This window comes from Hypomesus nipponensis, chromosome 18 (assembly GCF_054491055.1).
Source record: "Hypomesus nipponensis isolate SF chromosome 18, ASM5449105v1, whole genome shotgun sequence".
Lineage (NCBI taxonomy): Eukaryota > Metazoa > Chordata > Actinopteri > Osmeriformes > Osmeridae > Hypomesus > Hypomesus nipponensis.
This window is the reverse complement of record NC_140378.1, coordinates 16,573,536-16,587,869: the sequence shown is the minus strand read 5'-3', so window position 1 is coordinate 16,587,869 and position 14,334 is coordinate 16,573,536. Positions and strand designations below refer to the sequence as shown.

The window sequence follows — 14,334 nt, the reverse complement described above, 5'->3', positions numbered from 1 at the left end:
CGGCATCTTGCATCTCGAATAAGGTAAGAATAAATGTAAACGTGCTAATGTAAACGGATTTTCAATTTTCACGTGCATTAATGTGAATTTACCGTGCATTCATAGGGATTCACCTTGCATGCAGTTATTCACAGTAGGTTAACACTTATTATAATTGATTTATTTGTAACTGAGTGAGATACGACACATTTGTCAAATGTCAATTGCTATAGTTTCATTTATCTCCACTGCCTAGCGGTTATAGACTACGTATATCGAAAACGTTCCTTTACCATTCGGAGCTAGTTAGACTCTCATTACAGATCAGAACATCAGTGCGTCGACTTCAAATTAATTGATCCCGACCCGTGTCGATATCCCTCAGTGAAATGTTATAAGTGCACCGTTAAAATAGGCTACCGCTCAATATAAATATCCACGCGTGCGCCGTATTTGTTATCACTTATTTGACCTTGGTCGTTCTGTGATAGGTTTAAGGAAGGTTACGTTGTAGTAGCCTATAAAGGATTAATGCTTCGGACCGTCCTAAAACGTACACCATTTTTTCTCCTCCACATTTCGGACACTACATTAGCTCTGGTGTAGATTGTCAGTCGGGCCTTGGATTTACCATGTGAGATGGGCACGCGAATTCATAAACCAAATATAGAAGCTGCCTCTAAAACACTAAATTATGAATTCCAGTCATTCCTTTCAACCATTTGTCTTAACGTAAACTTTATCTTATGTAAACATTCTGAACAGCCTGAAGACTGAATGTGAATTTGAACTGGCAAACCACATTTTCTGCTTGGACCAGAAAGACAAGCCAAGACACTAGTCTTTGATGTGGCTACCAGTCTGTTTTCATTTAAGGTCTTGTCACTGTCTGTTGTAGCAGCCCTTTAATGGCTATCATGTCAATCAGCCAGTATGAGAGACTAAGAGAGAGCCCTTCTGATGCTGCAGTTATGGCATTTCCATTTTGCAGTGAAAGCCATTGCCTAGCAACCTCACTAGACAGGAGTGAATATCTTCCTCAGAATATGTAGTAACCTGTATGCTTGCTTCAACTAGACCAACATGGAGAGATTGGCACAATAGATATTGGCACAGATTCATATTTGTCCACATCAGATTTGACCCCTTTGACAGTTTAATGTCTTTTTCCAAGACCCACTAAATCAGTATTCGCCCTTGTGAGAAATGTAAATGTCTATATATCACTGTTATATCTGTTCAGAATAAGATGTGATGAGTGACTGTGTTACTGGGAAATAAAACAGTTCATTGATATCATCATTCACCACTTAGAAGCAGTTGATAAGAAAGTCCCCTAGAGTGACAGGTTGTCTTGGTGATCGGGGATGTTGTGGTGCGCTGCTCTCCTCAGTTCCTCCTGCTCACACTTCCTGGTGCTCAGGAGGAAATCACTCGGGCTATTTCTGTAGACATACCCCCCACTGACACTGCTCAATAATAATTAGGACACTTAGCTGCCTACCAACTCGACCAACTTGACTTGCATACGTTTAAAACTAGGCCAAGAATAAAGTAATCTCTCCACATTTTTACAGCTTAAGTACTCTGTTGACAACCACAATCCTTGACCTCACTTCTCAGTTTTCGTGTAGGCTTCTGTAAGGAAGCAGAAATCCCATGAGTCCTAGTATTGTCTTGTGAGAAGCTGTGGGAGCTGGGAAGGGAGGTATGTCAGTAGAGCTGCTGCATGTCGTGACTGCAGGGATGCCTGTGGTTGAGGAATGCAATGTGCGTGCAGCTATTAGCCCAGTCCTGAGGGTGGTCCAGCTGGGTAGCTGGTTGGCTGGCTGGCCACCTTCTTAAGAAGTCACTGCACATGTGGTCTCAGCTATAAGTCTTCTGACCCTCACAGCTTTGTGATGTTTTTTAGAACAAGCCTTCTTGACTGTCTCATGTGACGTGTCTGGTCTTTCACCAGTCACTAAAATAGCACCCTAGATTGTTTTGGGTTTTTTACTTTGAAGATGACCTGCCATAAAAAAAAAAACATCTTGACTCCTGGTTATCTTTTCTCTTGCTGCTGTCTGACATTTAATCAACCATATATATGTATCATCAAATTTGTTTTTCTCACTCCTTTTGGGAAAATGCCAAATATTTCATGCTGTGTTTGCTTGTGATACATTCATAAAATGCTCACTCACAAAACTATCAATGGATGTTCTGTGTTAAGGTAGTTTCCCTCAGAAAATAGAGACTAAGTCACTTGTGTTACTAGTGCAGGATTAGCACAGTCTCTTTTTCTTTTAGCTGTGAGCTAAAACAAGTAGAGTCTGAAGAAGGCTAGTGACCAGTCCAGAGGACTACAGGATTTCACCACTAACCCTCCACAAAGTTACTCTCAACATGCGAATATGGGGGATTCACACTTTCTCCAGACACATCTGCTGATAACAGTAAGGCAAGAGCTCATATAGATCATTAATATCGAGGCATTCCTGTCTGACTTTGATCGGTCCACATTGCATTTGAAACATTGCTAGTTCAGCTTAATGCCGATACGTAAACTGACTGAGCTCTTTCTACTGCTGAATTTACACCTCAAGTTTTTTTAAGTATAAAATGTCACTTTTCGTATCCAGAATTTCCTTAGCCAACTTGTTTATTGTTCTCATAAGAACAGTCACAAGACAGATAAACAGCACTTGTGATTTTTTGTGATTAGCAGCAGCTGCTCACGTGATCTGACTTGAATGGATTTCAATGTGTATTGTGCCTTAAATAATCAAATGTCTTTCATACTCATAAACATTTAGTCATTTTAGCAGACGCTCTTATCCAGAGCGACCTACGCGACGTTAACTGAATAAGCACAATTCTTGGATTTAGTTGATGTTAAATTCTCCACAGTGCAAAACACGATACATTCAGGCTTGCCATGTTTATAAATGAACATCTGATAAATCGTCTGCCTTGTTATTCATGTATCAAACGCTTAATCTACTGAATAATTTCCTCTAAATGCATTTGTTGCAGAAGCCTGATTAAGATTGTCAGCACGCTCAAGGCTTTGTCTGGCCAGTGACTGGCAGTTTTGACCTTTTGAGGGGTGTGATGGGGCAACTTTGAAACTCATTATCTGTCACTGACTGGCTGCCTCTGCCTCTCTCAGGACTCATCTTGTGAGTTGTAAGTAAATGAGTGTCCACAAAGATTAGACTACTCTACTCATGAACTCAAGCAATGCATCCCTTTTTTAGAATGGGCCGGGACATATTCAGTTCTATATTAGTTTGCTGAGTGGTTAACTGTGATAAGGCATAATCCCTTCATTGGGGATTCTGGGTTCGAAGTATAACATCAATATCTCAAAAATCCAGCATGAGAACCTAGACTGGTTCATTTAAATCCTCCCATTGCACTGGTTCTTCTCAGACAGTGTATACGTGTGGTTATGGCGAGGCGAGATCGCTAACCGTCTGTAAACCTCTATTCACAGCTAATCCACCCAGCTCTCTCCTGTGTCTGTCACCCTCAACACCTTGGGCCTCCTTCTCCTCCTCTGGCCCCGAGCATTAGAAGACCCCACCACCAGCAGACCCGACACCATGCCTAAGAACAGCAAGGTGACGCAGCGCGAACACAGCAATGAGCCTGTCACTGAGTCCGTGGCGGACCTGCTGGCTCTGGAGCAGCCTATGGATTACAAGAGCAGTCAGATGAGCATGGGTCTGAGCCCAGGGGCCATCGCTCCCGGCAAGGGCCTGCTGCCCTCCCCAGACCCGGACGGCGAGGAGGGGAGGCCGGCCTGGAACAACAAGCTGGAGTACATCCTGGCCCAGGTGGGCTTCTCTGTGGGCCTGGGAAACGTGTGGCGGTTCCCCTACCTGTGTCAGAAGAACGGTGGAGGTGGGTGACATGTCTTTTATTCAGACACATCTGAAACTAAAGGGTGTAGAAAGACAAGAACAGTATCATACCTTCATAGTTACCTAGCTAACAGACCACAGCTCATGTCTTTCTGGGGCCCTGGAGTGAATGTGTTGGGCTTGGTTGAGAATGGTAATTACATTTGCTGATTTGATTGCTGTGCTATTTACTGTGCCGCCATTGATTGCTGCCTCGCCGAAACACATCACAGAGACTGAGTGTGTGACGATTTATGCTTGTTTAGCTCCCATCTTCTTCATTTCAACTGGAGGCAACGTCTCGTCTCAGAGTGTTGTGTTGTGTGTGTCTGGAGAGTCAATGGAATGTGTGTTTTTGCATGTCTCTCTAAAAGAGTTTTAGGGTCAAACCACGGGACAGCTCGTGCTGTTCTTACACGTGCTATATAACTACCTGTGATTTCGCACCTGACGGGTCTGACAGAACAATGTCTCTCCATGCAGATGCTTGTTATTCCCCATCATTTACCATCGCTCTTCATCCAAAGATCAACACAATGAAAATGCTCCAAGTATATTCCTGCTGCACAGAGCTGCTGACACATTATTAATGATTTGTATGCAGTTTTGTTGTTTATTTCATGGAGACGGTGAGAAAAGTACTGTTTAGTTCAGCTTCTTGAAGGATTATTGCACTTTTCTTGGATGTGAGAGAAGCAGTTGTCTTACTGAGCAAATGTGTGCATCTTTTTCCGTGACCACTTAATATACCGTGTCACCCTATCCATCATCCTGCCCTCCACAACCGAGGTATCTTGTTTAGTTGGAAGTACAACACATTTAATAATGTGATCCTCGTGTTTTTCTTTCACTGCATATATTTCTGTCATCCAATCACTCTGCCATGACAAGCCCAACACTGAATAAGTGCTTTGCCCGGGCATAAAAAGCCTCATTGGGATATGTAGTGTGATATGGTTCTGGCTCCACCGGATATGCATCAGGGACTGAAAAACACCATATTAGTTTCATTTGTCTGGCTTTGGTGCCTCCTTCCTCCTCTCTCTCTCTCTCTCTCTCTCTCTCCCTCTCTCTCTCTCTCTCTCTCTCTCTCTCTCTCTCTCTCTCTCTCTCTCTCTCTCTCTCTCTCTCTCTCTCTCTCTCTCTCTCTCTCTCTCTCTCTCTCTCTCTCTCTCTCTCTCTCTCTCTGTCTCTCTGTCTCTATTCCTTTCTCTTTCTTATCTCTCTCATCCCTTGCTTTATTTATCTCTTGACTCTCTCCACACTATACTGTTAAACATATGAGTGGCTATGGCTCAGAGAAAGGACATTAAATGCTCATCATTTCAGACAGTTTGTTGTTGTGGGTGTTGTGTGTATACTAATTGTATGTGTGATAACATACAGTATAATCTAATAGATAAATACAACGTTTGTCTGTGCGTGTGTGTTTCCTCACTGAAACCTGACACCATGACAGTTCATCCAGTAGTTTCAATCCCTTTTCTAATGATAAGCCAGCCGACTGTCTTTCTGTCCGTCCGTCCGTCCGTCCCCCCCCCCGCCCATTGTGTATTCAGCAAGAGACATGCAATTTCCTTTTAATCAAAGGCCTACAGATTTGACATTGAACAAAGCCTACATAGTATTAGAGCACTCAGTCCTATATTATAAACCCCTCAATCCAAATAATGGTGTTCCTTTGTGCTGCAATATTGGGGTATTTTGTGTGAAGTTTATTGCTTGTATATGGCTGTAAAGCTGCTAGGGTTTCTTTGAAGAGTTGATCCCAGCCCTCAGTCCTCCCCAGTGTACTACTAAGGGGAATTGCTCTCTGAAGCAGGTAAGGGCTGCTTTCAGGTAAACCAGTATGATCCGGTTCCCCCTTCCCAGAAAGTCTTTTGTCACCATGGTGCTTGTTCTGGTCCAAGCGTCACAAGGTCTTCACATCCCAGGTTTTTTCCAGGGTGGCTGACACTCTCTCTTCTGCTGGGTGCTAAGGGGAGGGGGGACTTGGGGGGGAGCAATTTAGACAAAAGTGGATTAGAGAGAGGCACAGAGAGCAGGCATTAAACTACAAAAATAGACCACTAAAGGACGATGTGAATGGTCCCCAAAATGTTGAGTTAGTCAAAAGAACAGAATAGAATAGAACAGGAATAAAATAGAAAAACTGTCAAATAAATGTTATAAGATTTGGATATCCCTCTAACTCTTGGGATGTAATTCTCCCTGTCTTCCTCCCCCTCCCTCCCTGTGTTCCTCCCCCTCCCTCCCTGTGTTCTCCCCCCCCCTCCCTCCCTGTGTTCCTCCCTCCCTGTGTTCCTCCCCCTCCCTCCCTGTCTTTCTCCCCCTCCCCCCTGTCTTCCTCCCCCTCCCTCCCTGTGTTCCTCCCCCTCCCTCCCTGTGTTCCTCCCCCTCCTTCCCTGTGTTCCTCCCCCCCCCTCCCTGTGTTCCTCCCCCTCCCTCCCTGTCTTCCTCCCCCTCCCTCCCTGTCTTCCTCCCCCTCCCTCCCTGTCTTCCTCCCCCTCCCTCCCTGTGTTCCAGGTGCCTACCTGGTACCGTACTTCATCCTCCTCATCATCATCGGCATCCCTCTCTTCTTCCTGGAGTTGGCGGTGGGCCAGAGAATAAGGCGTGGAAGCATTGGGGTGTGGAACTACGTCTACCCACAGCTAGGGGGCATCGGCGTGTCCAGTCTCATGGTGAGTCCCAGTGAGCCAAGCCCTTCACACGCAGACCTGGGCAGCCCTCGGTGGCTGGCTTCGGTTGTGCCGTTACCACGACGACTGCACACATTCTGTCTGACGTTGGTCGCCTGAAGGGCAGTAACATTCCAAGTCAGCAAAATGCTTTTCCTGTCCGACCAATAGCGGGGCCATGCAGTGTTGAAATGAGCAGCTGCACTGAGACACCAGACACAACATTCTAAGGCCAGTACCGGCTAACTCTCACGTCCCCAGGCCCAGTAAGCCTATTGTTTTAGGGATCCGTATGCCCAGTGTATAGGTATCAGTGTACCCAGTGTGTGAGGGTCAGGGTTCGGTTTAGTAGCAGAAGGTAGGCGGATGCCAGCGCTTCCTCCTTGCTCCTTGTCCTCATCGTTTGTCACATCCCACCAGCCAACTGTGGTCGAAGACACACACACACACACACACCCCAGCCTGGTGTCCACAGTCAGCTCAGAGAGCAGCTGCAACGCCAGGATGTCTCCTGTCCGTCCGTCCCCCCGGTCAGTCAGAGCCTGATAAAAGCAGGTTCTCAGAGCCTGGGGCAGTGAAGCGCAAGCCGCAGCAGCTATAAATACACCCGCATAGGTCCTCAACACAGGCTGCCGAGAGAACACACCTCAATTATTCATACGCACCGCGACTCAGGCCCACTCTGTGAGTCTGAGCGAAGCCCCAGATTACGAAGGGAGCGTTCAGGACCGCGGGGCGTTCTACCTGTGTCGCTCGTCGGTGTTTGTGTGTCGTCGAATCAGTTGTGTTTCTGAGAACGGGGCATGGTTTTCATTCTGCCTGCAGGTGTGTGGCTTTGTGGGTCTCTACTACAACGTCATCATCGGCTGGAGCATCTTCTACTTCTTCCAGTCTTTCCAGTACCCACTGCCCTGGGCTGAATGTCCAATCAGGAGAAATGGAACCCAAGCCAGTGAGTGCCGAACCCATGTAAATTACAGTGCAGCACAGTCAAAACTCCATTACCGCCCAGGAAAGCATAGAAAACAACACATTAGCTCAAGCCAGTTGAGCGCAGACCACAATACACAAAACCCTGCAGTCCAACACAGCAAGATGCAACGTAAACAAATGCATCTGAATGTCAGACTAAGCCGCATCTCATTAGGCTGCACAGTTCGTCTCTCCTCGTGCTTCGCAGCGCCTTCTCAGTCAAGTCAAACAGTCCTTCACGGTCTTGTTGCAAGCAGCTGGGCTTTCTGCTGACTGCAGAGCTGGCATGACGTGATGCCCGATGAGAGTGGGCAGGCTGTTAGGAGGCCAGATCCCGCCGACGCACTCAAAGCCCAGCAGCTGGTAGCCTCCGCAGACTGACAGAGGCTCACACAGGTTTAGACAGAGCAGAGTTAGCATTGTAGCTTCCCTAAGCCAGTTTCACTGTACATCATGTGAACATTAGCTTCCCTATGCTGGGGTCGCTGCATGTTAGCATTAACATTTCCATGCTGGGTTCAATGCACATTGACATTAGCTTCCCCTGTGCTGGGTTCACATTGAAACCAACGTAGCAGGCTCTAATGGGTTTTATTTCAAAACAAGCCCTTACTTTGCACTTTCACTAAAGCAAGCAGCCAAGAATGTCAACCATTAACCCTGTATGTGGGCTTTTGAAATACAATAAAAATGTGGATTTTAGGAATCTATTCATGTATTCCTATCTGTGTCTGGTTGTTCTTCTACCCTTCTGTAGTTGTGGAGCCAGAGTGTGAGAAGAGTTCTGCCACCACATACTTCTGGTACCGCCAGACCCTCAACATCACCAGCTCCATCGATGACACCGGTGGCCTCAACTGGAGGATGGTCCTGTCTCTGCTGGGCGCCTGGATTATCGTCTGTCTGGCTGTCATCAAGGGCATCCAGTCATCCGGCAAGGTGAGGGGTCTCCCAGGCTGAGCCGCAGGGACTGAGAGTTGACTTTGAAGACACATCCAGAGCAAGCCAGCACATCATGATCGGATGCAGAGCAGAGAGAAACATATACGCTGTTATTGTTTATATCATTTTATTTAGACTTGACTGTTGTGGAACCACATTCCAGGGGGTCCCGGGTCTAAGCTGTGGTGCGAAAACCTGTGACTGTTTTTCTGATCAGTTTGGATGATTATTTGGCTATAAAGGGAAAAGCATGAAAAAGGGATATGGTATGGTTTAACAGCACGCACAATGAAGATGAGAATATGCGTTGGCTGTGTCCATAACTGTGTCCTCTGATCTTCTTCCAGAGAATGAGTCATGTAGAACAACAAAACATCCAACCCACATTTTTGAATAGGAAATTCGAAAAACCAAAGAAGATGCCAAGAACTGACACATTTAAAAAAAACACAACAGTAATGCCAAAGAAATCCACAAAATGCCGTCGGATGAATTCTTAATCTGAACTCTCAGAACCTCCGTTGGGAACACATTTCAGATGCTTGAAATGAAGTAGAGATGCATTACAATTCATTCTATTCTAGTGTGAGTGTGGGCTGAGCGTGTTAGACGCACCCATGCCTCATTGTGAGTGCGTTGTGTTCGGGCCTGTCAGTCTCAGTCTCTGTGATGGATTATGGTTGGTGTGGACCCTCTACCACGCAAACCCACAGGTAGAGTGGTGTGTGACCTGTATCTCTCTCTCCCTCCCTCCCTCCCTCCCTCCCTCCCTCCCTCCCTCCCTCCCTCCCTCCCTCCCTCCCTCCCTCCCTCCCTCCCTCCCTCCCTCCCTCCCTCCCTCCCTCCCTCCCTCCCTCCCTCCCTCCCTCCCTCCCTCCCTCCCTCCCTCCCTCCCTCCCTCCCCTCCCTCCCTCCCTCCCTCCCTCCCTCCCCTCCCCTCCCCTCCCCTCCCCTCCCCTCCCCTCCCCTCCCCTCCCTCCCCTCTCTCTCTACTCCCTCCCCTCCCAGGTCATGTACTTCAGTTCCCTCTTTCCGTACGTGGTGCTGGCCTGTTTCCTGGTCCGCGGCCTGCTCCTCAAAGGAGCCGTGGACGGCATCGCTCACATGTTCACCCCCAAGGTGAGGGGGGCAAGCCGCCAAGAACACGACAGCAATCTCTGAATCTCAAACACAACACGCACACATGTCCCGATACGGCATCAAGAGTGTGCCTGAGCGACCCTGGGATGCGTCTCAAATTGGAAGGAGTCCGAGCAGTATGTTTAGAATTCTGCTGTCGTTTGATCCCTATCCATGGATGTTTGGATACTTAATACATTGTGAACATTTTGGATGACGCACAACCGTGTTTGTCCATATATGGGGATTCAGAGTTACTGTGCTTGGGCCTAGTTTGAGACATTTCTGCAGCTCTATAATGGTTAGCGCTTCTCCCATATTAGACTGAAAACTTGGCAGTTGTCGCCATCTCATGGTTGACTGAGGGTACTGATAGCTCTTCACGTAGCAGAAATGACATGGCAAAACACATTCATTTATATAAAAAAGATATATCACATTTTAATTTATTATATGGCACTGTATATTAGCAAGTAATAGCATATAGCAAGGAAAAACATGGCACCTACATAGCATAAGTCACAATTTACAATTTATGCACAACCTTTGCCTGCCATATCATCAGAATTATTTAAAACAGAACTATAGTAGAGATGTAGTTATTGTTAGACTATGCCTGGAATAATACAGACTGTTCCTAGGCTATAACCACAAAAACACTGATCGAACTCCCCTAACCTCCCCTGACCTCCCCTGACCTCCCCCTCGTGTCCCCAGTTGGAGAAGATGCTGGAGCCGCAGGTGTGGAGGGAGGCGGCCACGCAGGTGTTCTTCGCCCTGGGCCTGGGCTTCGGAGGGGTCATCGCCTTCTCCAGCTACAACAAGCGAGATAACAACTGCCATTTCGACGCAGCGCTGGTCTCCGTCATCAACTTTGTCACCTCCATCCTGGCCACGCTGGTGGTGTTTGCCGTGCTGGGCTTCAAGGCCAACATCATGAATGAGAAGTGTGTCGTGGAGTGAGTACCTCTTCTGTACTGCTCCAGTGTTGCCTGTAGGGCTTTTTGTGTCGTGTGAATAGTCGTAACACTAGATGACATTTGACTATTAGAGTTTGGTCACAAATGTTCATCTGAATTCATTCTGGAAAGAGGAAGTATGCGTAGGAAGTACATGAGTGCTTCCTCCAGGCTACTGCTCCAACACTAACCCTAATACCATACCCCACCCCTCACTCCCTGACTGTGTGCAGCAATGCAGAGAAAATTCTGGGCTACCTGAACACCGGCGTGTTGAGTCGAGAGCTCATCCCTCCCCACGTCAACTTCTCTCAGCTGTCGTCGTCCGACTACACGGAGATGTACGGCATCATCAAGACCGTGAAGGAGGATACCTTCAGCCAGCTGGGGCTGGACCCCTGTCTGCTGGAGGACGAGCTCAACAAGGTGAGCTGGCCAAACCACCGTCCATCTGATCTGCTGGCCAGGGCTGTTTCCGACCCCGGTGGACGATGCTACGGTTGTGGTTTACTATGCTGTGCTTTCAGGATGGAAATCAGTAGTGTGGTGATTCGTTAGTAGTTGTAAGTGTGCTTTCAGTTGGTATTTCTCCATCTTTCCCCCTCTCTCTCGGTGTCTGCAGTCAGTGCAGGGTACAGGCCTGGCCTTCATTGCCTTCACGGAGGCCATGACCCACTTCCCGGCCTCTCCCTTCTGGTCCGTCATGTTCTTCTTCATGCTCATCAACCTGGGCCTGGGCAGCATGATAGGCACCATGACCGGTATCACCACGCCCATCCTCGACGCATTCAAGATCCGCAAGGAGATCCTCACTGGTGAGGGGAGCCGGGGTAGACACCGTCAAAGTATTTATGGAGAAAAAGGATAAGGGTTGGAATGCTGCTAGCCTGTATGGCCATGAGTGCAGGTGTACTGCGTAGAAAGTGGTCTTGATGTCAGGCAAATTCGTTTAGTTTCAGACGTCTTTTGTTTTGAGAGAGGAACCCCTGCAAGGACTCCCACACAGGGTCGCTAGGTTCCTCGTGCAGCGTTAAAGAACCGTTCTGTTTTCCTGTTCTCCTCAGTGGGTTGCTGTGTCGTGGCCTTCTTCCTGGGTCTGCTCTTCGTCCAGCGCTCAGGGAACTACTTTGTCACCATGTTTGATGACTACTCGGCCGGCCTGCCGCTCACTGTGGTGGTCATTCTAGAGAACATCTCCGTGGCCTGGATCTACGGCACAAAGAGGTCAGTGTTAGGGAGTCAGGTGGCTGAGCGGTGAGGGAGTTGGGCTTGTAATCAGGAGGTTGCAGGATTGATTCCCCGCTGTGCCAAATGACGTTGTGTACTTGGGTAAGGCACTTCACCCTACTTGCCTCGGGGGGGAATGTCCCTGTACTCACTTTAAGTCGCACTGGATAAGAGTGTCTACTAAATTCAAGTGTCCACACAAACCTTTACTCTGCTTGCTTGACTCTAGAGTCGTGGTTAACCTATCTTTTTGGATTCAGTCTTTGACCATGTTCGCCCAGAAAAAGTTTCTCCCCACTCCTCCATGTCTCTGTCTTTCTTTCCTGCTCATGATTCTCCCCATGCCTCTCTCTCTCTCTCTCTCTTTCTCTCTCTTTCTCTCTCTGTCTCTTTGTCTCTCTCTCTCTCTCTCTCTCTCTCTCTCTCTCTCTCTCTCTCTCTCTCTCTCTCTCTTTCTCTGTCTCTCCGTCCTCTCCCAGGTTCATGCAGGACCTGGAGGACATGCTGGGCTTCAGACCTTACAGGTTCTACTTCTACATGTGGAAGTATGTGTCCCCTGCCTGCCTCTCTGTGCTCATCGTTGCCACCGTCATTGAGATGGCCGTCAGTCCCGCGGGCTACAACGCCTGGGTGGAGGAACTGGTCAGTGACTCAGCAACCACCTGCCATAACATGATACATTAACTGTAGAGTAAAGGATGTGTGTGTGTGTGTGTGAGAGTGTCTGTGTGTGTGTCAGGATTCATGGAGTTCGTCAGTCACGTCACTCTGTCACCACGTCACTGGAAGCCTTCACGGTAATCACACTAGTCTGCTTCTCCTCCTAGGGCTCGGAGCGTTTCATGAGCTACCCTCCCTGGGCCCTGGGCATGGCCTACGCTCTCATCATCTCAGCCATGCTGCCTCTGCCTATCGTCTTCATCGCCAGGCGCTTCAACCTCATGTCGGACGGCTCCAACAAGCTGTCCGTCTCCTACCGTAAAGGCATGATGAAGGACATCTCCAACCTGGAGGAGGTGGATGAGTCTCGCTTCATCCTCAACAAGAACCCCAGCGAGACGCCCTCCCCCATGCCCGCCCACCGTGCCTACCTGGGGCCAGGCGGCACCCATGAGATGACCAACACCAACTATGGCACAGGCATCGGGCCCAAGAGCGGGTACCAGAATATCACCTCTCCGGAGTCTGAACTATGATTTTTCCCCAATCGAACTTTCAGATAAACCCCCCTCCCACCCCCACCCCCCATCCCGAACCCTACGCAGAAAGAGAGAGAATTAAAGAGAGAGTGAAAGGCAGAGAGCTCCACTGTCACTGCAGCGTCCACACCCACGTCCCTCGACCATCTTCCTAGTTCTCCATTCCCTCACTCTTCCCTTGCTCACCAGGGCCGCCGACAAAGTGGATGATGGGAAATGGAGTCCTTATAGTTGTGAATATGGACTTCCTTTCCTGCAGCCATCTACTGCAGACAAAGGGATGTGTCGAGGTCCTCTCTGCAAGCAGGTGAGCCTGAGGGTGTTCAGACTGTAGACGGCTCTGAGACTAAGGTTATTTGTTTATCTGTCATGGGTACAGTACAGCAGGACTCTTGTTTGCTCATAGTGTGTTTATATTTGGGTCTGTGGGCCTACTCTGACTTCAGTTTAATCTCTTGCTCTGTTGAAAGTGCCCAACACTGCAATAGCTTATACTGAACTTGGGAGTTTCAAGAGTTGGTTATTTGGACAAATGTTAGTGTTCTCACCTCAAGGAGCTCTTGGGCCTTTTCTTTATTCTGTAAATTATAAACGACGTGAAGACCAGCAAGTAAACACATACTGTAGGGTGAAAGGGATTGAGAGAATATGTTCTTTTTTCCATCTGCAGGATCAGTTTTTCCATTCAGTCTTACTTCACTAGCCCAATGAGTGGAAAGACTTGATCCTCACTAGGAATCTTCTACTGTAACAATCGAAGGGAAGTTAGCCCCTCCAGTATATAAAACCATTACAGAATCAATACCAGTGTACACACTCACACACACAATAATACAGTGTTTAATATCTAAATATTTAAAATCACAAATTTCAGCTGTAGTCCAAGTGTAGTAGCGCCTAGCAATGTTCATAAATCTCTTATCTCCATGGCATTGGCAGTGTAGTATATTGTATAGTATATGTTCATGTGGCACTAGAACTGAGGTTCAAAGGTCAACGTTGTCGTTTTGATGTCTGACCATGATAAGCACAGCCCTCCTGTGTCTGTAGAACATCTCTGAGAGATGACCCACAGGAGCTTTACCAATGCCCAACCCCCCGCCCTCCCCTTTCCCCCGTCCCCCCAAAGACACACACACACACACATACATTTTAATCAAGGTCAGAGTAAGAGCTAGTGTGCATCTAAAGGGTCTAAAGAAACATCAGTGCTGGCTAGCGTTTGATCAGGAGTCCGCTCCTGGAGGCTACGAGTTTGTCCTCTCCTGAAGGAGCCCCCGTGACCCCTGCTGTGGTAAACATAGAAATGTGTGACCCTGGGGAAGCAGTATGTCACTGGCTGCAGCACCGAACCATGGAGACCAGT

General features: G+C 47.9%; 1 protein-coding gene across 1 annotated transcript; it reads left to right on the top strand.

Moving 5' to 3' along the window:
- The first annotated feature begins 3,569 nt into the window (after nucleotides 1-3,569).
- slc6a17 (solute carrier family 6 member 17) lies at nucleotides 3,570-12,965 on the top strand. The gene is made up of 11 exons (XM_084679857.1): nucleotides 3,570-3,870; nucleotides 6,396-6,553; nucleotides 7,376-7,502; nucleotides 8,280-8,461; nucleotides 9,473-9,583; nucleotides 10,301-10,542; nucleotides 10,776-10,968; nucleotides 11,165-11,357; nucleotides 11,607-11,766; nucleotides 12,249-12,411; nucleotides 12,597-12,965. The coding sequence occupies exons 1-11, from the start codon at nucleotides 3,570-3,572 to the stop codon at nucleotides 12,963-12,965; spliced, it is 2,199 nt and encodes a 732-aa protein (XP_084535983.1).
- Nucleotides 12,966-14,334: the final 1,369 nt, after the last annotated feature.